The sequence below is a fragment of the Diabrotica virgifera genome, chromosome 5, assembly GCF_917563875.1.
Source record: "Diabrotica virgifera virgifera chromosome 5, PGI_DIABVI_V3a".
NCBI lineage: Eukaryota > Metazoa > Arthropoda > Insecta > Coleoptera > Chrysomelidae > Diabrotica > Diabrotica virgifera.
In genome coordinates this window covers 52,481,863-52,507,882 of record NC_065447.1, presented here as the reverse complement: position 1 = coordinate 52,507,882, position 26,020 = coordinate 52,481,863, and the positions used below count along the sequence as shown (strand labels likewise).

The following is a 26,020-nucleotide window of genomic DNA, read 5'->3' as shown; positions in this document are numbered from 1 at the left end:
ATTTATAACTTATGTAAAAATTAACTTAGAATCTTCTTATTACAAGGAATGCTGAGACTTATGGTGCTTAATTCATACCCTAAATTTCGAAGAAATTGGTCAAATAGTTTAAAAGTTATTTAATTTGTTTATCCCAAATTTATTTTTTTTGCAACACTGTAAGTCAGAAAATGATGAAGCTACAGTAATACTTTGGATAGTTTATGGAAGAAGGAAATTTACAGTAATAATTTAATTAAAAAAAAAAATTACAAAAAATAATGAAAAATATTGCAAAATTATTTTGCAAAAACATGTGAATTAAATAAATGGGGGGCCTAACTTTGTCCCTAATTGTCTTAGGACAGTTGTTTTTCTTTCTAAATGTGTATAAAAATTCAGTCTTTCTAAATATGAAAAAATAATTTTTCTACAGGTAACGGTTAAAAAGTTATTCTAATTGTTTTTAAGTAAGCAAAAAATCGACATGTTTTTTCAAAATAATTTTACACTGTTTAAAATTATTTTTTGTCATTTATTTTTAATAATGGTAATAGTATAAATATTCTTTCATAAACTGTCCGAAGTATGATTGTAGCCTCATAATTTTCTGACTTGTAGTGTTGCAAAAAAATGAATTTGGGATAAACAAATTAAATAACTTTTAAACTATTTGACCAATTGCTTTGAAATTTAAAATATTATTTAAGTACAAGAAGTATCAGCATTCCGTGTAATAAGAAGGTTCTAAGTTAATTTTTACATAAGTTATGAATATTTTTAAAAACTCAAAATTTATGATTTATTTTGCAATTTTCTAAGCAACCAATAAGGATGGACATATTTATCGAACGCCATATTGAAGTTTTTTATACGATTTATGAGTTTCTTACACTCAAATTTATTTAAAGTGCTTAACTTCTTGGTAATAGACGAAAAAAGCGAAAATTTACCGTTTTTTGATATTCATTTGTTTATAACTATGTATATCATCAAAATCGGCTGCAGGAAACATATAGGTTAATAATATAGATGTCCATACCCATACTACTCAAAAAATTTGGTTTCGGCCTGGAGGGGGATGTGTCACGAGAAAAATCTTATTTCTCTGGACTACTGGAACTATTTAGTGCTTATATTCAGTTTGAGTTTTGCATAAACTGAGCGTATTAGTAATAGGACGTGATTTCACTACCGGTGATTAAGTCACCGTGATTTATAAATCACCGATATAACTGCCGCTCCTTTCTAGCATAACTTCGATAACCGTGACCAGCTATATTAGATATCAATTTCGTCTCACAAAATGCCGTATACCTATCATAAGTATTACCATATTCTCGGTGAACGTGGTTTGGGAAACAGTGACTAAAATCTGCAACTTTTTGCGCGGCCTGCCAATAAAGCACTAATAAAATTTTAGGAAAAATCAACAAACTTATGAAAAATAATAAATTAAAGACAGAAACACAACAGACGGACAGAAGTTGCATGAACCGAAATTTGCTAGAATATAAGGAACGTAATAAGGCAATACGAAAAAGTAAGACAAGACAACAGTACCTAACAAATGGAAAATATAGAGAAAACCAAGAGTAGAAAAGTGTTAAAAAGTCTACATAGTAAAGACAGACAACGCAAATAGGTACACCAGATAAAAATGGAATCACTATAAACGACAAAAAAAGATAGGTACCTAATAAATAATATTGTTGAATATTACTATTTATTCAGAATGAATTATATTATTAATAATAAAAATTGGAATAAATCCTTTGTAAAAGGTATAAAATTTATTAAAATCCCTAAAGGGCTACATCAGAACAAAACGTTTTCGATTTTATTACAAAATCATCATCAGTGTAAGACAGTCTGAGCTGAGCCACCAAAGAAATATAGGGGTAATAACCCTTCAAATATAAAATTTATGCTTTACAGATGCATATTTACTTAAAATGCCTTGTGATGGGCAAATGGCAACAGGAATAATGCCCTAAAGGTACTTTAACTTCCCAACATGTGGGATGCAAAAAATTGAGTTGTTTACATTTCGATGACTTTACGGCAACCCAGTTGCCGTAATCTTGTATGGATATACCTTCTTTCCAGTCTTCCTTGCCTGGTATATTAATTGTGAACTTATTGTCAAAGCTATATCTCGTAGCTGTTGCATCGATAGACAATCCCATCACAACATCGGTTTTTAGCTCCTCGATTAGCCTTCTGTTGTCAGCACCATGCATCTGGCTTAGAAGTCGCTGACTATGCATTAATCTATGCATCACTGATATGACTTCGCCCTGTATAAAGATATGAAGCGGTCGTAGATTCAGCAGGACTTTCAACACTGCTGTATAGGAGTTGTTTTTATGGCCCCCGTAATACACATGCATGCTAGGTATGTGTATTACATTACCTAGCCTAGCCTTATTGCTCTCACTTGCTGCGTCTTTGTCCACTACGTCACCAACCCATGAGTTACATTTTAATTTCTTATTTTTATCCAAAGTTTAAAGGATCCATCTAGAGCAGTGATGGGCAAAGTACGGCCCGCCGAAGGTCCATCGACAAGGATAGTAGGTATACATATGGCTTTAACACAAAATGCATTTTTTCTATAATTTTCGCCCTCCTATTATAGAATTTATTGAACTTTATGGCCTTCCATCAAAAAAGTTTGCCCACCGCTGATCTAGAGCAACATGACAATGAACCTAGCTAAGTACATAGAGGTAAGAGGCCATTTACGAAAAAGTAGAATCAGCTGTTACCATGAAAGATGTCAACCAAAACGTCAAATGGTGTAAATACCAAACTATGTTTTTGTTCTACCTCAATTTTTAGTTGTTTCTTTAAAAAATGAGCAAAAACTTACAGACAGCTAATAAGCTGACAGAGTTTGGGCCTCTACAATCGGAAGAACCAAAACCAAATACTGTTGGACAGTTTATAGCCAGTTTTCTTTGGAAAAAAAGTGTTTCACCAGATGATACTAATGTTGAAAAAAATGATAATGTTAGCGATTCCCTTCCTACTTGGGCCGTTGATAATGTATCTGATAATGCATATGCGGAATCTTCGAATGTATATGAAGTTGACATAAATGAAGGAAGAAGTTTACCAAATGTTTTGATGAGAATAAGCAATCTCTTAGCCCTAAAAACCAGTGTAAGTCTCTTTTTATTATCTAGTTATACTTGTTTAAATCATCCTCATCCTCTGTGTTTGTTTCTATGCTCAACCATCCTTTATGCTATACTTATATCTACGTCTTGTGTAATACAGTAGACTCCTATAGCGGGAACTTAAATGGCAGACTAATTACCTCATTATAAGCCGATCTCGTTATATCAGACATTATAATTTTGTGCATATGTAGTTTTTTAAAACATTAACTTCCTATAGTGAAGCTATTCCGAGAAATATTAGATGCGTTTGAATGGTGTTTTGAAAAATAGTCAGTGGATAAACAGAAAGTTTACAGGCGGTGGAGTTTATTACATCACTGGCCTACCACACTGATTTTAGGCACTTCTGTATACAGACAACTGGCGTACCTATTTATTTATAGCCACCACCCCACCAAAAACATGTAAAGAAACATGTTATTCAATCCCATTTTCCCTCATTATAACCAAATATACCTTGTTATAGAGGTGTTATCAACACTACTTTGATTCTACTGTTAATCCTTTGAGGAATGCAGTAACCTCTTTCTTGACTTCACCAGCTATCCTGAAAAGTAAGCTAACAGTGTTCGTTAAATTTTGGGATTAAGTGGTAATAACTTAGTGCTGGGTCCAGACTACTGTTGGGGCACAACAGTCCAGCCAAAATCTCTCAGGAGTTGTTCACTTTTATGTGAGACATGAGGTGAAGTGATGTTTTAAAATAAGCCTGACCCCACTGGACAATTATTGTCCTCATCAGTTGTTCTAAATTACACATCTCAGTCTTTTTAATGTCTTGCAATATTTTTCAGAGTTAACTGTTGTTCTTGTTGTTTAGAGCTGTCCTGAAGAGTAAGCCACTGGTGTTTGTTTCATTTTGGGAATAAGTGATAATCACTTGGTGCTAGGTCCAGAGTATTGTTGGGGGTGGGGCACAACAGTCCATCCTAAATCTCTCGGCAGCTGTTCACTTTTATGTGAGACATGAGGTCAAGTGTTGTCATGGAGAAGCTTGACACCACTGGACAATTATTGTCCTCATCAGTTGTTCTGAATTACACATCTCATTCTTTTTAATGTCTTGCAATATTTTTCAGAGTTAACTGTTGTTCTTGTTGTTCAGAGCTGTCCTGAAGAGCAAGCCACTGGTGTTTGTTTAATTTTGGGAATAAGTGATAATCACTTGGTGCTAGGTCCAGACTATTGTTGGGGGTGGGACACAACAGTCCATCCTAAATCTCTGAGCAGCTGTTCACATTTATGTGAGACATGAGGTCAAGTGTTGTCATGGAGAAGCCTGACACCACTGGACAATTGTCCAGTTGTTCTGAATTACACATCTAATAGCTGGTTTCACCAACGACAAATAGTAGTTTATTCTATGAATAAAGTTATCTGACCAATAAACTGACGTTTCTCCATTTAACTAACGTCAAATAAGACTTATTTTTGTATTTATCAAATAAATATTTACTTTTTGAATAAATTGGCAAGTTAGTCTAGTGTAAATATCTAGAAGAAAGTAAATTCATCAGTTAAACTTTAAATTATCAAAATTGTATAGAAACAAAATAAAAATATAAACGTCTAATAAATAATTTTATTCGACGAATAACTATTCATTGATTTATTTGTTGTTGTTGAAACCGGACCTCAGTCTTTTTAATGTATCGCAATATTTTTCAGAGTTAACTGTTGTTCTTGTTGTTTAGAGCTGTCCTGAAGAGTAAGCCAGTGGTGTTTGTTTAATTTTGGGAATAAGTGATAATCACTTGGTGCTAGGTCCAGACTATTGTTGGGAGTGGGGCACAATAGTCCATACTAAATCTCTCAGCAGCTGTTCACTTTTATGTGAGACATGTGGTCAAGTGTTGTCATGGAGAAGCCTGACACCACAGGACAATTGTCCTCATCAGTTGTTCTGAATTGCACATCTAATAGCCGGCTTCACCAACGACAAATAGTAGTTTATTCTATGAATAAAGTTATTCGGCCAATAAACTGACGTTTCTCCATTTAACTAACGTCAAATAAGACTTATTTTTTATTTATCAAATAAATATTTACTTTTTGAATAAATTGGCAAGTTCGTCTAGCTGTAAATATCTAGAAGAAAGTAAATTCATCAGTTAAACTTTAAATTATCAAAATTGTATTGAAACAAAATAAAAATATAAATGTCTAATAAATTTTATTCGATAAATAACTATTCATTGATTTATTTGTTGATGGTGAAACCGGACCTCAGTCTTTTTAATGTATCGCAATATTTTTCAGAGTTAACTGTTGTTCCATTAGACATTAGACAAAAGTCGATAAACAGTAGGCCCTTCGTGTCCTAATAGACTGTTGCCATGACTTTTCTAGCAGATTGTATTTGTTTACACTTCTCTGGCTTTGGCGATGTTAAGTGACTCTGTGTTATTGTTGCTTGGTGTTGAAAGTAAAGTGAAACACCCATATTTTATGGCATGTAACAATGAACTCCAAAAATATCATAGCATGGATTCGTATCTGGTAGTAACAGTGATTAGGAGCTCCACCTTCAAAGGCTTCCAGGCCAGCACTCGGCACTGAACAATGGAGAGAGGCAAGAGAAGTGGTGTGAAAGAGAGGGAGAGTTGATGCGTAAGGCAGTGTGGCCATATGTCTTCCAGTACATTGCATTTGTTCTCAGCAGTATAGAGAACTTTTTTTATATATGACCCTCGTATATTATCCACATATTTACTGCTCTCTCATTTTCAAATTGCGATCATACCATTCCATACCTTATATTGGCTTTAAAATGTCTTTATAACACTTTTCAGAGTCTCCAAGATTATGCAGATACAGATTTAAAACTGTACTGGATGCCTGATTCTGTCAGTAAAGAATGTTATGAATGTTCTGAAAAGTTTACAACATTTAGGAGGAGGCATCACTGTAGAGTTTGTGGACAAATATTTTGTTCTCATTGTTGTAATCAACAAATCCCTGGGAAAATATTTGGATGTACAGGTATACACTTATTCAATACATTTATAAACATTCAGTATAATGAAAATGTATCGTAGAACATATGTCTCCACAATATCGAAATGGTTAACATTTGATCCTTACAGCATGAGCTCAAAATTAACTTTAAACTTATAATTGCAGTAATTCCATGTCTATTTTTTACATTATTTATTTTATTCAGTAAAATCTAGAGATGTATTTCTCAACAAAGGTCGATTCACTTTTGAAAAGGCTAGAAGTTTCAATAGGCGATAAATCTCGTAAAGTTATCTTTAGCAAAATGTTTTAGTTTTATATAAAAAAAAATAAAATATATTATTCTGAATGATGAATGTATTATTATTATTATGAAAGAAAAAATCAAGTTAAATATTATTTTTTTTTAGGTGAACTAAGAGTTTGCACTTACTGCTGTAAAGTTGTCCTTTCCTATTTACAATCATCAGACTTCAGTACTGTTCTTACAAATGATTTAAAAATACTTCAGGAAAGTTTGAAATCCAAATTTGGTACGTTATCACCAAACACATTTGATGACAGCTCTTTACAAACATCTGTTGTCAGTGTTGATGATAATTGCGCAAAACGAAAAATATCTGTTGGTTACCAAGAGGAAAAATTCTTTTCTGAAAAGTATGTATAAGTAGTTATTTTTTAGCTACATCACTTTATTGTTGTGAGTTTGTGGCAATTAAAATGAACAGAAGAAGATAAATATGCCAACACATGAAATTAACAAAGTTCTGTTGCTCAGAATAGGGAACTTGCACATTTTTTTATTGCATAATAATGTTTAAAAATGTTTGTTTAAAAATGTGATTTCCAAAATTTCACGCTTCAAAAACTCATAATAACATTAGTTATAAAATAAAAATTTAAAATTTTCTGTCATAGTCAAATAATTCAAATGACCCGTGACGTCACATAGTTTAACGTTCGGTGGTTTAACTCTTAGACAAGGAAAGAGAGAGGACGAGTAATCTTATGACCAAAAGTGAAGCCAAACTGACACCAGAGATTTTGATCATCGACGTATCTTTGGGGTATTGTTATGCATTGAGTATTTAAAATAAAAACATGAAATGTATTTAAAATGAAGAATTTGTGTACGGTAAATGTTTTATTAAGTTGCTCATATTACGTACATATGTTTCAATACATACATATGTTTTTATTACGAATTTTAGATGATGATTTACTTTATTTTTTATGAAATTTTAACCTTCAACGAACACCCACCACTGGCAACCCATTGTTATTTTTGACGTGACCGCCATGTTTCTGGTGACAAACAAACCAAAAACTGGCTTCACTTTTGGAACGCGTGTTTTAAATGAGTGTTACCCGTCCTCTCTTTTTTCCTTGTCTAAGGTTTAACTATATGGTTATATTTATGGTTATATTTAGGTATATTCTTCTTCTTCTTCTTTAGTTTATTGGCCTCCACCTACTTGGGTATTTGGCCAGCTCATCGTCGCGGAATAAGGGAAAACTATTTATATTCTAATGACATTTATCGTATATTATTGTAATAATATATACTAGTTTGTTGAGATTGGAGGTTGATACAGTTTTTGAAGGAAAGGAAAGAAGGTTTACTATGGGAAATAATACAATTTTGTGAAAGTACAAGTTTTCTATGAATAGTTCAAACTATCAAAAACACTTGTGACGTCACATAACTGTATTTTCTACTGACGTGTATAATGTCTAATTTAAAATTATATACAATTTTGTTTACTTTGTTGGTGCAGAATGTAAACATTAACCGTATGACGTCACGACGCGTTTTGGGCTAATTGCTTTAATTTGAATTTAGAATCGTCTCTAGGGACCAAACGGAACACAAAACAACTTTTTTTATCTTTGATACATGTTTTAAATTATGTTCTGTTGTGATTTATAACATTTTTTTCGAATTTAAAATTTTATGCAAGTTTCCTATTGGAAGAGATGTGGGGGTGGTTTTTTATATGTCCTTATTTGCTGAAAAATAGATGTTATATGATGGAAAGATAATAAAAAGGGGAATACCTACTAAAGCTAAACTAGAACCTAATGGATAGAGAAAAAAGAAGAAAACAATGGAGCATTAATTTTGATGGGAAATTGAAAAGACAAAATTAAAATGCTGAAACAATTCGGAGTTCACAATACCTACGCATTTCTTTTACATAGGAATTAATTTATTCACATATACTGGGTTTGCTATCAGAAGGGGTAAAATAAAAATTCTATGAAATATAGGGTGAGACTAAACTTTATCCGGATAAATTACTAAATGAAACCAACATGGAAAATCCATAGACATCGGGATCGTTGCAAGTTTAACTCTCCATTTTGATACTCAAGAAAATCGGAACTCTTTTTACTAGTTCTATTTGTAAAAGAAGTATGTATAAAAGTTGTTCTAGATCAACAAGAGAAGGTTGTGTGCAAGTTGTATCTCAGTTCTCATTTCTCATTTTTCCATATAAACAGAAAATACCAAGAGCCTCCTGTAAATATTTAGGGCTTCTTCCTTCTATCACAGACATATCTTGATATTTTCAGGATTCCAAAGAATTTGAATCTTTGTATTAAAACATTAAAGGTAATATTAGAAAGAAAATTTTACAAAAATTTAAAGGAAACATGAAAAAAACAGTGTTTACCAGGTTCTTTCTGAAGTAGTTCAAGTACTAGGTAAAACATTTTCCGAACCATTTAATTTAACCAAATATTATTGTAAATTTTAAAAATGCCTCAGTTATATCAATTGATGTCGAAAGAAATTTTTTAATTTACAAATATACACTCCTGACCAAAAAAAAATCGGGACCCCTTAAAAATGGGTCATTTTTGATAAGTAACTCGAATCTCCTAAACCTGTTGTCCGATTTTAGTTTTTTTTTAATATGTTATAGCCTTATTCTCTAAGAATATGGATGTAGCAATAGAGTTGCTGAGCAGGTAAATGTCATTGTATACCGGGTGTAACAATAATACTGTGTTTTTTCATGAAAGTTCGTAACACCCTATGGAGTATTCTGGCATTTAAAAAATATTGAAATTAAAACTCAGTTGTAGCCTTAGCCTTTTTTAAGATTCTGCTTTTTGACTCATTCACTTATGGTGGATAATGAAAAAGTTAAGTACTTTGACAACTAGCCATGTTTTTCATCAATACAGGGTGTTTCTAAATAAGTGCGACAAACTTTAAGGGTAATTCTTCATGAAAAAATAATGACCGTTTGATTTATATGCAAATTTTCGTTTCCGAGATACCGGATGTTGAATTTTTCTTACACACTGACGATTTATTTATTGCTCTAAAGCAGGTTGAGATATGCAAATGAAATTTGGTGGGTTTTAAGAGGCAGTTATTGCGCATTTTTTGACATACAATTATGTATTTTATATTCACCATTGGCGTGCGTACGGGTCATATTACCCGGTCATATTACCTGTATGCACGCCAATGGCGAATATAAATTTTTTAGTTGTATGTCAAAAAATGTGAAATAGCTACCTCTTAAAACCTACGAAATTTCATTTGCATATCTCAACCGGTTTTAGAGCAATAAATAAATCGTCAGTTTGTAAGAAAAAATTCAACATCCCGTACCTCGGAAAGGCAGCATTTGCGGACATGTGTTTATAAAGCAAACTGTCAGTATTTTTCATGCATAATTAACCCTTAAAGTTTGTCGCACTTATTTAGAAACACCCTGTATTGATGAAGAACATGGCTAGTTGTTAAAGTACCTAACTTTTTCATTATCCAACATAAGTGAATGAGTCAAAAAGCAGAATGTTAAGAAAGGCTAGGGCTACATTTGAGTTTTAATTTCAATATTTTTTAAATACTAGAATATTCCACAGGGTGTTACGAACTTTCAGGAAAAAGCACAGTATTATTGTTACACCCGGTATACAATCACCTTTACTTGTTCAGCAACAATATTACTACATCCATATTCTTAGAGAATAAGGCTATAGCATATTAAAAAAATCACTCAAATCGGACAACAGGTTTAGGTGATTCGAGACATAAAAAATGACCCATTTTTAAGGTGTCCCGATTTTTTTGGCCAGGAGTATATATACCTATCAGATAGAATCCGTAAGTTTTTGTTAGATAAATTGTTAGATATGCATAATAAATTTATTTGTTCAAATATTTAAATATTTAGTTACATAAACGTTGGTAAAATAAATACATGTTGATTACTTACTATAAAATATGAAGATATTTTAAATAAAACGGATACTACTTTCTGAGTTGTTTACAATTTTTTATTATCACATGCATATTTTTGCGTAAAATATGCACATTTATGCGCTTATTTCATACGTTTTTGAGAGAGAGGCAAATCGCAATTAATTTGTAATTTTAATACATTGGGGAAACATTTAGAGTGTTCCATCAAACATTTCATCCGTTCTCATAAATGACATAATTCTTCTCAATTTAAAACACATTAACATTTTAGCACCAATACAACCTATCTATCAACTGAGGAAAAATGTAGGGCTCTTCAAAATTCGACATCTTTAAGAAACTTATATGAAGAAATGTGTAATCCTTTAACAGGTCTACAGTTTGAAACTCATAGGTATCGCCTTAAGACTTACAACGATTCCTTCTTGGGTTCCGAATTAGTAGATTGGTTGATTTTTCAACAAAAGGCGAAAAGTAGGTAAGTTGAATATGTATGTTTATTGTGTTTTATTACAATTAAAATTATAATGTTTACAGTCTGGTGGGTTAAGAGTAACATTATGTTGTTTTATAAGCCATTAGATTGAAAACTTCAATGCAGTGGGCAGGACATGTAGCCCGAGCCCCTGAATCGAACATGATAAAAAATATTCTAACAGCTCAACCCGTGGGAATGAGAAGACGGGGTAGACCAAAGTTGAGGTGGATGGACGGGGTAACACAAGATGCCGAGAAGATCGGAGTCGGCAACTGGAAAGTGCAGGCAAGGGACAGAACAGAATGGCGTAGAACGCTTGAGAAGGTCGAGGCCCTCTAAGGGCTGTAGCACCATGATGATGATGATGAAGATTGAAAACTTAGTCTTTTGATAGCAGCTGCCGCTAGGGCATCTATGCCATTTCGTTCGTTGCAATCCGAGACTGCACGCCGGGGTCTGTTTTGGTTGGATCAGAGAGAGCAGCATATGTGCCTCCTGATGAGAGACTAATAAGTTTCGAAACCGGTAGAGGTGCTTGCTGCACTCTCTGATTGGACTAGAATATGGTACGGCTGTATTTTCGTTTTGCAACGAAATTGAAAATGGTTATTCATTTTTGATTTACATGTTTACTCTGATTGGAGTACGAAGGGAACCATTCTCGTTGGAACTTTACCGCGCTTAGCAGATGTGACGTGAATTATAAATTGTAAAATTCCCTCATCTTCCTTAGTCTCAGCGTCCGTCATGGCTTGCAAATTGTAGAAGCCTCGGAGGTGTAACCAGAGAAGGTTCCCATTGTTTTCAGTCTGGTGGGATGTAGAGTAACATTATGTTGTTTTATATGCCACTAGATTGAAAACTTAGTTTTTTTTAAATTAAAAGTTTCTGGATGCCTTCATGGTCTCTATTACTTGCAAACCAAACGAGTGCTGAATAAAAGAAGACACGGGGAGGTCTATAATTTGCACCTCACTTCCTGCCTATTCAGCGTGGCAAAATTCCAACAAAAACTTGGTCCCAATACTCAGTTAGGAGTAAAACTAATATAGAAGAATTCGCTGTAAAGCGAAATTAAGATACGTATTATATTTCGGTTCGTTCAGAGAGCGCCATAAACACCCTTACTAGTTTCACTATCATTAGAGATCTTCATGAAGTGTATATAGGACTATCTCTGAACGAACTGAAACAAACCAATAGGTCTGGATCCCGCGTATGAAAAAAAGTTGATTAATAGCAAGCTGAAAAATTTTTAATAGCTTAAGGGTGTAGCAATAAGAGGACTCACAGGAAGAAGAAGCAAATTAGCTATCAAAAAAAAATTAAGACTGATAAATAGCATTATACTGCCAATAATTACATACGCATCTCTTGCATGGGGTCACACAAGTCAAAGTAACAAAAAGAAGATACAAGCGGCACACAACAACTGCCTCAGAGAAGCTGCAAACCTGCCCAGATACGTTGCCGAACGGTTCTTATTTAGAGACCTAAAACAAATAAGAGTACTGGATATTGTGGAGGAAAAAGCCAGAACAAAATTTGCTGAGCTAGAAGATCACCCAAACCGGATCCTGCAAGAGATATTAAGGTATGATGTGTACCATAGATGGAAACACAGGAGACCCAAACAGCAAATATTAGTAAATATATAATATAGGCTAGATAATCGTAGCTCTATCAAAAGAAGACAACTTGCTCATCTTTGGCATCTCATTATATTTATTAATGTTGATTTTTATACGTTTCAGACATCCCTCAAAAAAAATATACAAAAAACTTAAAAACGGCTTCAGCCACTAAACAAATCAATAAAATATTAACAATAGGCGAAAGCCACAAAAAAAATATTAGTAACAAAACCCAAAAAATGGGTATGAGGGGCCCACATCCTCGAGCGCCGAGTTACCGAACTGGACATAGCCCAGAGCGGGGACTCGGCGCCCGAGCAAGCAAAACAGATCGAAGATAAGTCACTAGAGGTAGCGGGAATAGAGCGCCTCACGCTGGCCTGCGTTGATCAGGGTAGGATTTCATATGGGAGTCCGTGTACCCAAAACTCCCATATGATAAGCACTTTGCTGATTGAGAGCCCCTATAGCGCATCAGAGTGTTGTCGGAGGGTAAGTGGATGGTCTGGAGCATTGAAGAGGGGTGGAGTGATTCCTGCTTACGGGAGTTAATCCTGCTCGCCCCAATGAATTGTATCACCCGAATGTCATTCTCTAGGGGTGAGCAAGTCTCAGGCTGGGTTAAATCACTGCTTGCTTGCTTGCTTAAGGGTGTCTAGTCGGACAAACTTTGATGTATGGGAACACTGGAACAGGGGAAGTTTTAATTGTGGAACAGGTTAAAAATTTGGAACATCAGACTACGAAAACGTCCCATGTATTTTGTCGGACAGAACTTCCAATTAATTTGTTACCCTTTCATTAAACTGTCCTGCAAAAATCAGACTGCTATTTATCACTAACTGGGCATTTTAATGAGTGGAACACGTAGAACATGTCATATGACAGGAATTATGACAGGTGACAAATAGCAGTCTGATTTTTGCATGAGAGTTTAATGAAAGGGTAACAAATCAATTGGAAGTTCTGTCCGACAAAATACATGGGACGTTTTCGTGGTCTGACGTTCCAAATTTTTAAATTGTTCCACAATTAAAACTTCCCTGTTCCAGTGTTCCCATACATCAAAGTTTGTCCGACTAGACACCCTTAATCTATTAACAAATTTTCAGCTTGCTATTAATCAACTTTTTTTTCACAGGCGGGATCCAGACCTGCAAGCCTCCTGGTGTCGAATCACAACAAAATAACTCGATATGAGTACGTAGCGACATCTGATTAAAACAATTCGAAGTTTTATTTCCGGAGAAACCTTTTACGCCTTCGTGGTTTCTATTATTTGTAGCAATAAAACTTTGAATTGTTTTAAGCAGATGTTGCTACGGCCTCCACATCGAATTATTTTGTTGTGATTCGATACTAGGAGGCTTAATTTGTTTCAGTTCGTTCAGAGATAGTCATATACAGTAAACGCCACCATACTAGACACATAGGAACATTGTGCTATTACAGTCCTGGACCCTTCACTTGTTGCAAGGTTTATTTTTATGTCTAGTGACGTTTAGAACGTCAGAAAATTTATAGAAACTGAATATTAACGTAGAAAGTTGACAAACAATAGATCAGCTGTATTAAATACAACCGATCTAATTTTGACGTTTATAATTGTCATTTTGTTAAAGTTGTAAAAGTTTTAAAGTATTGTAATATTCTTGGTGTTTAAATAAAGTTATTTTAAAAAATAGTAATATTACTATTAATTAATGTATTTTTTGTATCGAAAAACAATTATTTTGAATAGTTTCTTGACAGTAACATAACAGGGGTGAAACTCACATCTGAGAACGGACCGAATTAGCCCATAAGCATAGCAATTAGGTACCTACCCATGTGTCTAGTACGGTGGCGCTCACTGTATACAGCGTGTCTACTTAAGTTGGAAACATATGGGAAACTTTTTTGTTATTCATTTTACGAAAAAAAGTTATTCTTTATAAAAAGTTCTGCATGCTCTAAAACCTAAGATTCAATCATCAGATATCAAATTTGGTCAATATTATACGAGGTATGTCAAAAAATATGAACTTCGTTCAAGAGTAAAGTACCTTTATTTCTCTCAATATCGAAAATTCTTATTATGAAAAGTTGTTTGGAAATAAAAACTAAGATTAAATATGCAATTACGTGCTTCTAATTGGAAAAAAATATTTTCCAAATTTATTGATACTAACTTCGTTTTTATTTATTACACATACGTTAACTCTTTTATTATTCCTTTTACGGAAAAAAGGTATTCTTTATAAAAAGCTCTGTATGTCCTAAGACCGAAGATGCAACCATCAGATATCACATTTTATTAATTTTATACGAGGTGTGTCAAAAAATATGAATTTCACTCAAGAGCAAAGTACCTTTATTTTTCACAATATTGAAAACGGTTATTAAAAAAGTTGTTTAGAATTAAAAACAATGTTTCAATATGCAATTACATCCTTCTAATTGAAATATTGTGAAATATAAAGGTACTATAATCTTAAGCGAATTTCATATTTTTTGACACACCTCGTATAAAATTAATAAAAGTTGATATATCATGGTTGTGTCTTAGATTTTAGTTAGCCCATGCAAAGCTTTTTATGAAGAATAACTTTTTTTCGTAAAATGAATAATAAACGAGTTATCATATTTGTAATAATTAAAAACGATGTTGGGTATCCATAAATTTTAGAAATTTTTTTTTCAATTAGAAGCATGTAATTGCATATTTGATCTTAGCTTTTAATGCCAAACAACTTTTTATCATAGGAATTTTCGATATTGAGAGAAATAAAGGTACTTTACCTTTGACCGAAATTCATATTTTTTGACATACCTCGTATAATATTGAGAAAATTTGATATCTGATTATTGAATCTTAGGTTTTGGGATATGCAGAACTTTTTATAAAGAATAACTTTTTTTCGTAAAATTAATAATAAAAAAGTTTCCCATATGTTTCCAACTTAAGTAGACACGCTGTATACGCTCTGAGGATCGCTAATGAGAGTAAAACTAGTAAGGGTATTTATGGCGCTCTCTGAACGAACTGAAATATAATACGTTTCTTGATTTCGTTTTACAGCGAATTCTTAATTAAAATTATGTTTTTTTTATTGTTTCAGGGTTCAAGCATCAGCTATTTGCCAAGCTCTTTTAGAAGGCGGTTACATCGAGAGTCTGTCAGAACCAATGGTATTTATTGATGGCTATGCATTTTACCATAAAAAATTAGTTTCTTATCCAGAGCTTCCACCGTCAGGTTTAAATTTTGATGTACCTTATCACGATGAGCCGCAATGGGTGCAGCAAATTCCTCATGAATCAAGCACAACAGGTTTGTTACGTTATTTGAAAAGAACTCATATAAAATGTTAATTTTAACTCATATAACCTCACAAACGACTGTTAGCAGAAAAAATAAATAATTCAACTATTTTACTAATGCAAAAACTAGTTCGACTTTGTTTTGATATGTTCTAATTCGCTCACCAAATAGTTGACTAAGGTTCATGAGATTTTGTAAGTAGTCTACCACGCCTAATAAAAATACGTGAAAAAATAGAGCTATAACATTTTCTATAACCATCGATAGCCCGATTCTAAGCGAATTTCATTATTTATTGAAAACCACTTTTCAATTTGTAGATATAACTGTAAAGGACACCGCACACATCTTATGGAAAATATAATGTCACTCAAATGAAATAAAATTTACATGAATAGATTGGTATCGAAATTTCAATCATTTCATAATATTGCGCCAACTCTGAATTTTGAATAATAACGGTGTAAATTGATATAAATAAATCTAAAATCAAACGGGAATTTAAATGAGTCAAAGAGAGAAAAGATATTTTTAGAATCGCCACTTCACAAATCTTTAAGCCAGGTACTTATAGATGTAGAATATGATTTGGCCAAGCGTACAAAAGTATATAGTTCGTCTAATCCGATTAGCTCACGCTGGTTTAAGCTGTTTGCAATAGCCACTACACTAATACTGCCGTGATAAGGTGAAAAGCAGTAAGTGCCAAAATAATGGTTTTGAGTTATTTGTAATTTAAGATTTTTTCTTTCACACAATTTATTATTTCTTTAATTTTAAGCAGAAAAACGTTAAAAAACATTAAAAAATATGCATTAATTTTTGACAAATCAAACAATTGTGTTACTTGTTTTTTGGCTGAAAATTCAGCAGTTACTGCTTTTTGCCCTAATAATGAAGTTGTTTTCTTAAGCAAAAATGTAGAATTACCAGCTTTATGTAAATATCGGTTTTAAAAATAAACAAAAATGCAGAATAAAGCGGTAGTGTAATCAAACGTAATTCACATTAGAAAAAGAAAAAAGTCTTAATTAATTACATAATATTGAAAAAACTATTCGAAATTTATTAAGTCTTTTACGTCATCTTCTTTTAATGAAAGCCAAAAATGCCGTCTGTTTTCAGGTATGAGAGGGCACAATTGCGATATTAGACCTTGTTTCTTTTGCGTAGGGACACCTCTACAATTATCGCGTAATTTACTAGGAATTTCTAGTTTGTTTTCTGTCATGTGTTTATTTTAATGGATGTTAAATCAGGTGATGTTTAACTGGCAGTATCTGCGAAGATACCGCCTTATGTAATGATAATAATACAAACTTTGAATACAAATGTGAAGGAAAATAGCAGTATCTACTTTACTAAGTAGACACTACCATTTAAATTTACATTAAAAATTATGTTCCAGATCTCTGTGTAGGCAAACAGCAGTAATTAGTTATTTATTACGTTGGATACTGCCCGTTACCATCACATTCAGAGTTACTTTGTTAGTTACTGCATTTTGCCATTGGTAGTTCTGGTATAAGTTGACTATAAATATGCACCAAACCCTTTGTAAAAGTAAGAGCAGTTACTACTTAGGTAGGATACATTAATATCTTATTTTTGACAAAAATGTCACTTACTGCCTTTTACCTTAACAGGGCAGAATAGTATTTATGAATGGCAGTTTTATGGACTTCAAAAATGTGAATGTTATTATGTAATTAAAATTCAGTGGTAGCGCAATGATATGAAATCATTGAAATTTTGAGATCAATCTATTCATGTGATTTTTATTTTATTTGAGTGGCAATTTTTTTAGCATATATCTACATTCAGCTACAAAGCCTTCTCTTCTATTGGTAACTCTCTGATTTACTTCTGAATCTTCTTACTTCTCCTCAATGGCAAAGTTTCTATTTAATATACGATATCTTCTAAACAGTTTCACCAACGTTTTTTAGGCCGCGAAATGCTTCTTTGCTCTCTTGATAATTTTTCTGGAGACTATTTTTACTATTCTGTTTTACGCCTTTCTGTCAATATCTATCAATTCTATTTTTCTTCTTTGCCATATGTTATCTGGATGTGATTTTGTAAATAATGTAAATTACGAGTATTGGGATCGTGCAAGTTCGGCAAAGCGACACCTGGTTTCTACGCTCAGCAACATTATTCGAACTTTTAATTATATTGGCCAATTATATTAGTCCTGGTTACTGGATAATTGTCAAGGCCATAGTCCAAAAAAATAAGATTCAGGTTATGTTATTAAAACGTAAACAATAGGGAACTTGCACATATTTTTTTATTACATAATAATGTTCAGTTTTGTATAAAAATGAGATTTACAAAATTTCACGCTTCAAAAACTCATAATAACTTAGAAGTACAAATTTAAAGTCTTCTTTATCTTAAAATAGTTCAAACGACCCGTGACGCCACAGAGTTTAACTATGTGGTTCTGTTTATGGTTATATTTACGTATATTCTTCTTCTTCTTCTTTAGTGTATTGGCCTCCACCTACTTGGGTATTTTTTCAGCTCGTCGTCGGGGAATAAAGGAAAAATATTTACAGTCGGAAAAATGAAAGAATACCCATGAACGAACATATAAAACACGCTGTATTTTTCTGTCACCGTGTCACACAAAAAATTGGACAGCGCAAGTACATGTAATAATTATATTACATGTACTTGCGCTGGGCAATTTTCTTTGTGACACGGTGACAGGAAAATACAGCGTGTTTTATATGTTCGTTCATGGGTATTCTTTCATTTTTCCGACTGTATATTCTAATGACATTTGTCGTATGTCGATGTAATAATATATACCAGTTTGTTAAGATTGGAGTTTGATACAGTTTTTGAAGGAAAGGAAAGAAGGTTTACTATTGAAAATAAAACCATTTTGTAAAAGTACAAATTTTCTATGAATAGTTCAAACGATCAAAAACACTTTTAACGTCACATAACTGTATTTTTTACTGACGTTTATAATGTCTAATTTAAAATTATATATACAATTGGTGTAGAATGTAAACATACAACGGCGTGACGTCACGACGCGTTTTGGGGTGGCTGGTATAAGTTGAATTTTTAGTCGTCTTTAGGGGCCAAACGAAAGACAAACAAAACTTTTTTATCTTTGATACAGGTTCTAAATTATGTTCTGTTGTAATTTATACCATTTTTTTTTCGAATTTAAAATTTTATGCAAGTTCCCTATTGTACATATGTAGTAAATAAAATTAGTTATTAAAATGCAGTACTGCAAGCAAAATACAATTAATTAAATTTACCTTTATACACTGTGTCCGTAAAGTATGGAACAAATTCTTTTTTAGCTAAACAGACCATTTTAAGAAATAATCCTAAAACACGTCGATTTTTGATTTTAATTTACCGTATTTTAAAATAATATTCTAATATACAGGGTGAATTACTTTCGAGTAATGACGTCACCGTCATTTTTTTAAATGGAACACCCCCATTTTGTCTCAATTTTCGGATTACTCTAGCTGGGCTGATTCCAAAAATGTATCACATGTTGATTCAAATTGGTACAGGGTGGACAAAAATACAATAGTTTTGTGTGTGCTCATAATGTAACGCGTTAGTTAAATTAACAATATCAAAAATACTTATTGCCTAGCGGACATAATATGAAAGAAATTATTTCTTGTCAATTTAAAAGAAACATAGTAGGCTATGTTTTTGTTAAATGTCATTATTTGTTTAGTAATTTATTGATGTTCAGTGACAGTTTAGTACTACAATATTTTTGGTATTTGTGAATGTTTTAATTATTGCTTAGATTTAATTTGAAGTAGAAATGGAGTTAAGTGCAAAGCAAAGAATTAAGTGCATTATTTATGATGATTGAGTATGGAGACAGATCGCGAACTCAGATGGAAGTGTGCAATTTGTTTAATGATAAATATCCAGAAAGACCTATAACGCGTTCAACAGTCAGTAAGATTGAAAAGAAATTTCGAGAAACTGGTACGGTTGAAAATGCACGGAAACCAGGTCGTCCCTCTGGAAATTCTGATACAGCATTAGATGTTTTACTTAGTTTTGAAGAAGATGCGCACACTTCTGTGCGTAAAGTTAGTCGCGATATCGGTGTTAGCAAAACAACGGTACACAAACTATTAAAGCTTGAAAAATGGCATCCTTATAAAATCAAACTTGTGCAGGAATTAAACGAAGATGATCCCGATAGAATAATTCAATTTTGCGAAGCAATGATGGATAACTGCCACCGAGACCCTCTCTTGGTACAAAATATTATTTTTTCTGATGAGGTCACTTTCACGTTAAATGGCGAGGTTAACCGTCAGAATTGTAGATACTGGGCAAAAGAAAACCCCCACTGGATGCGTGAGCATCATACACAATACTCGCAAAAGGTAAATGTATGGGCTGGAATTGTAAGAAATCGAATCATCGGACCCTACTTTATCGAAGGTAATTTAAACGGGACAACGTACCTTGAGTTTTTAAGAGGGTATCTCGTACCTACTTTACGTAATTTGTTTCCCAGCAGACGTAATCCTGGAGGTTTTGATAAAAGTTTATGGTTTCAACAGGATGGTGCACCTCCACATTATGCTGCAGATGTTAGAAGGTACCTAGATGCAATTTTTCCGAACAGGTGGATTGGTAGACGTGGACCTATTGAATCGCCAGCGAGGTCACCAGATTTCAGTCCTTTGGATTATTTTATGTGGGGCCATCTGAAGAATGTTGTGTATCAAACGAAACCAGCAAATATTCAAGAATTAAAACAGAGAATTCGGACAGCAATAAACAATATTTCTCAAGATACAATAAACAAGGTTTAACAAGAATTTGTACAACGTTTGGGTTACTGTCAAATACAGCAAGGGCTGCAGTTCGAACATTTATAAAGTCATGTATTGCATCATATTCTGTCCGCTAGACAATAAGTATTTTTGATAATATTGTTAATTTAACTAACGCGTTACTTTATGAACACACACAAAACTATTGTATTTTTGTCCACCCTGTACCAATTTGAATCAACATGTGATACATTTTTGGAATCAGCTCAGCTAGAGTAATCCGAAAATTGAGACAAAATGGAGGTGTTCCATTTAAAAAAAATGACAGTGACGTCATTACTCGAAAGTAATTCACCCTGTATATTAGAATATTATTTTAAAATACGGTAAATTAAAATCAAAAATCGACGTGTTTCAGGATTAAAATGCTCTGTTTAGCTAAAAAAGAATTTGTTCCATACTTTACGGACACAGTGTATAATAATTGCATATCATATCAACATTGTGGAGCAATATATAATTTTTCTTCTTCAATGACAGTAGGTATGAAATATACGTCAATTTGACAAGTTCAATTGACAATATGAATTATTTAAGGAAGTTGTAATATTTCTCCGCTATTCTCGCACGATCGTTTCTCGTATCCCTCCGAGTACTTGCACACCGCGAATATATCAATAGACACTGTCTTGGACTTTCGATAGATTATGTAAAATAATTAAAAAAAAATTGTTAATTAAAATCCTGTATAAAAGGTATATATGTAATTTATTAAAAATTCCCTTAACGGGCTAAATCACATATGGAGAACATTTTCGATCTAATACAGATCATCATCAGTGCTGAACAAGATGTTCACATGCTAAGCCACCGAAATTGAAAATATATGGGTAAGGACCCTTTAAAATGTTACAGCGATGGAAACATTGACATAAATTGTTTTAAATAACATGGTGTGCCACATTGTGCCATCGGCTGTCCAAGATGTGAGGTAGCTGAACCTCAGGACCTGTCGAATGTTCAACATTAAGTTGACATCGACCGTCCAAGATGTAAGGTAGCTGAACCTCAGAACGTGTCCAACTCATGTGAGGAATCAGATGGTGCCCGGTGCTAAATCTAGGATTATTTAAAACATCCATATTATTTAAAACAATTTATGTCAATGTTTCCAGCGCTGTAACATTTTAAAGGGTCCTTACCGATATATTTTCAATTTTAGTGGCTTATATTTATTTATTAAGCGCAACAGGCCTTGTAGGCCTAGGGCTAAAATGTTTACATTTCTCATTACATAAATAATAGAATAAATAACTTAATATAACTTACATAACTTATAAAACTTATAAATTTTATTTAATTACACTTCAGTCTTTTTATACACTCCTTCACCACCTCCCTCCATCTCCTTCTGTCCAATGCTAGTTCTTTCCATCTCTCAATGTTACTTTTCTTCAAGTCTTCATACACACTGTTCTTCCATCTTTTCCTTGGCCTGCTTTTCCTCCTCTTTTGTATTGGTCTTCGTGAGAGTACCATTTTTGGCATTCGTTTACTTCCCATTCTCTCGATGTGCCCCAAGTATCGTATTCTCTGTGCTTTGATCGTCGTCGTGATCGTTGACTCTTGATATAGTTCTTCCAATTCTTTATTGGTTCTTCTTCTCCACTGACCTTCTATTTTCACACCTCCATATATTGCTCTTTGCATTTTTCTCTCCCGTCTTTCTAAAAGGTCTGTTTCTGACTTTTTGAGCACCCATGTTTCGCATGCGTATGTTACTGTAGGTCTGATAACAGTCTTATAAATTCTTATTTTTTGTTTTTCTTGATACGTATTTGGATTTCAATAATGTGCGTAATGCTCCATATTTTTTATTTCCTTTAGCAATTCTTGCCTTTATCTCCCCTTCTTCATGACCATTTTCATCTATTTTGGCTCCCAGGTAAATAATTTCTTTGGCTCTTTTGAACGAGTATGTTTTTTCTCCATCTATTTGTACTATGATGTTATTCTCTTTTTCTTTTTGGATCTCTCCCATTATCATATACTTTGTCTTTTCTTCATTTATTTCAAGTCCGAATTTTTTGGCTTCTGTTATTATGTTTTTCATTATCTTTTGTAGTTCTTTTTCGCTTGTTGCTAATAGCGTCAGATCATCTGCAAATGCTATGCATTGGTGGCCGTTTTTAAATATCGTTTCTTGCATGTTTATTCTGCTTTTCCTGATTATTCCTTCCAATGTTAGATTGAATGCCGTTGTTGATAGTGGGTCTCCTTGTCTTAATCCTTCCTTGGTTTCAAACTTTTTGGATGTATACCCTTTTCAAGCTATTTCGTTTGTTGTGTTTTCCATCGTCATCTTTATCATCCTGACAATTTTACTTGGTATCCCCAATTCTTTCATCAGTTCGTACATCTGCTGTCTATTTACTGTGTCGTAAGCCTGCTTAAAGTCTATGAATAAAGCATATAGTACTGGTTTATGTTCGTAACAGGTAGTCTGTATTTCTTTTAAGGCAAATATTTGGTCAGTCGTTGATCTGTTGTTTTTAAAACCTGCCTGGTATTCTGCCAGTATTTTTTCCGAATATTGACTTAGCCTTTTTCTTATACTTTGTGCCAAGATTTTGTAAACTATTTCTAATAGTGCGATGCCTCTGTAGTTTTCGCATAGCATTCTATCACCTTTTTTATGTATAGGGCATATCCTTGCTATGGTCCACTCTTCTGACATTTTTTCTACTTCCCATATTCTTTTTATCAGGTCATATATAAAGGGATGTTGCTAAATGAGCCGGAAAAAATAATGGGAAACTGGCAAAACTATTTCACAGAACTGCTAAATAAGAGCGAAGTACAAAAGGAAACAAACCATGAAATTGAAGATGATCAGATAGCAATAGAAATACCCACAGAACAAGAAATAAAGAACGAAATAAAGAGCTTGAAAAATAACAAAAGCCCAGGAATAGCAGAAATATCGGCCGAAATGATTTTAGTGGCTTAGCATGTGAATATCCTGTTCAGTACTGATGATGATCTGTATTAGATCGAAAACGTTCTGCATATGTGATGTAACCCTTAAGGGAATTTTTAATAAATTAATTATATACCTTTTATAAAGGATTTTATTTAACAAAATTTTTTGTGATATATGGGTATACAGCCGGCTACAGGAAAACTTTTTTCCTTTTGTATTTGTATAATAATTTTGTTAGGCCAGTTTGTGTCACAGGAAATATTTTAATATTCAAATATTGAATGGGTTGCATGTGTGAGCCCATACTAAGTAAGTAATGAAATAAAAGACGTTCTCACAATCAATTTATTCACTCCAGACGACCGATTTCACTGTCTGTACATGCACATCATGCACCGGGACCTGATCATGCTGTGCATATTATAGGCAACAAAATCGGTCGTCCGGAGTGAATAAATTGATTGTGAGAAAGCCTTTTATTTCATTACTTAATTATTGTAATATTATTTGTTACATAACCATTTCCAAAGAAACTAATGTATACGATTTATCTTCTCTTCTTTTTTCGGATTTTTCTAGTGCGTTTTCTTATCAAAATGACGTAGTGAATATTAAGTGGGGCTTCTTTGGTACCCTTATCTTATTGTTATACATACGATTATAATATAATTAATAATTATTGTAAATTACATTAATTTTATTGCAGATTCTGAAAACGAACAGTTATCGCCAGTTGAAATGAGGCCTGGAAATATGACTTCATCGTCATCATATACGTTAGATCTTAATTTAGAAGCAAATACAGTATATCTGTCTCGTCCTCCTGATGAGTACAAGAGTCAGAATGTAAGCGAAACACAGGAGCCACAAGAAAAAACAGAAACGGTGGTTGTTAGACCTTCGGATCAAATTGAAGCTGCTCCAGAATCAGGTAAATATTATTAATAATTTTGAATATATTTTTATGTAAATATACAGGTGTCCGAGTATAATTATTGGCATTGCCTTTGTATTACTTAACATTTTCTTTATATTCTAAACATTTTTACTTTTATTTTCTCAGTAGTTGTATTTTTTTTCGTGGATGTGCTAGTTGATGCTCTGGAAATCAGACACTTCTGACATTATTGCCACAAAATGAGAGCATTAGTCTTGAACTGATCCTTTTCAAGTAAAGTTTCTCCTATTTTAACTTAGCCGCAAATTCACTTTGTATTTGAGATTTTGATGTGCACTGGTGTTGACGTTTAGGTTTTTTAAATTTTTTGAATTTTATTTTGGTACCGTCTCGTCAAATAAAATACCTGCACGGTACCAAAATAAAATTCCGAATATGTGAAAAACCCGAACGTCAACAACAGAGCGCATCCAAATCTCAAATACAAAGTGAATTTGGTCGTGCTGTATATTTACGTATATTTATATACAGGGTGATTGATTAGTGGGGTAAAGCTCAATAGATCCGCTATTGGCTCCGTGCGTCTCCCCTCTACGTACAGTCACGTGATACGCTGTCAGATTTTGTAAGGACGTTTTAACATTGAGTCTTATGGGATTATTTTGTTAAACTTGAATATTTTATTTTGTAGTGATAATAACCGAATACAATTGTTAGAATTCATTAGTTATTAATTTATACTGTAATTTATAGTGCAACAAAATATTGTCTTTTTCGTTAATAAATATTTATTGACATAAACTGCGATAGTGAGGTTATGCATACAAAATCAAACTGATAATCAATATTGGAAAGTGAAGAATTTATAGTGCGTTTTTATTTTCTGTTTATATTAATACATAATATCACTAGCGTGACACGACATTTTTTTAAATGTCTCATTTAAACATACACAAAACGTCCTTATAAAATTTCAAAAAACCGCCACCATGAGCAGGTCGGTCGATTTTGCTTTGACACTTTGTTAACGCTCGGAGCGAATAGTATAAATAGATAGCAATAAAAGTTAATAACAAAAATTTTAGCCACCTTTGAGCTTCACATTACAAAATTAGTTAGAATGTTACAGGGTGTTCGATAACACAGTGACAGACCAAACTTATGTTTTTTTTTAAATGGAACACCCTATATTTTATTTAAAATTCGGAATCCTGTTAACTTCTCCATCACAAAAATATAAAGTTTTGTTATGTTATACAGGGTATTTACAAAGTAGTAACCAATTTTATATGAAAATCGTAATAAGTTCAACTCCCTGTATAAATAAAAATAAACAAAGCTGCAATGGTTTATTAATGCCATATTTTTTTACATATTGTCAAAATTTTCAAGAATGACTTATATTGCTAATTTTCTTTATATCAAATACAGGGTGAGTCAAAACGCAAGTACATTATTTTCTCAGTAATTTTAAATGGAACACCCTGTATTTTATATCATTATTGAAAAGTGCCATTACCGTACTTTAATTTTTAGATAACGTTCCCTATGTCTAAATTTATTAGTTTTCGAGA

At 33.0% G+C, this 26,020-nt stretch overlaps 1 protein-coding gene across 1 annotated transcript in view; it reads left to right on the top strand.

Annotated features, from left to right (window-relative positions):
• Positions 1–2,759: 2,759 nt before the first annotated feature.
• Positions 2,760–26,020, top strand: part of LOC126885728 (1-phosphatidylinositol 3-phosphate 5-kinase) — a 106,956-nt gene continuing 83,695 nt past the window's right edge. The window contains exons 1-6 of the mRNA XM_050652497.1: positions 2,760–3,147; positions 5,960–6,149; positions 6,536–6,782; positions 10,625–10,831; positions 15,567–15,778; positions 24,255–24,479. Of these exons, the coding sequence (XP_050508454.1) occupies positions 2,839–3,147; positions 5,960–6,149; positions 6,536–6,782; positions 10,625–10,831; positions 15,567–15,778; positions 24,255–24,479 (1,390 nt within the window). The 5' untranslated portion in view covers positions 2,760–2,838. The remainder of the gene's footprint in view (positions 3,148–5,959; positions 6,150–6,535; positions 6,783–10,624; positions 10,832–15,566; positions 15,779–24,254; positions 24,480–26,020) is intronic.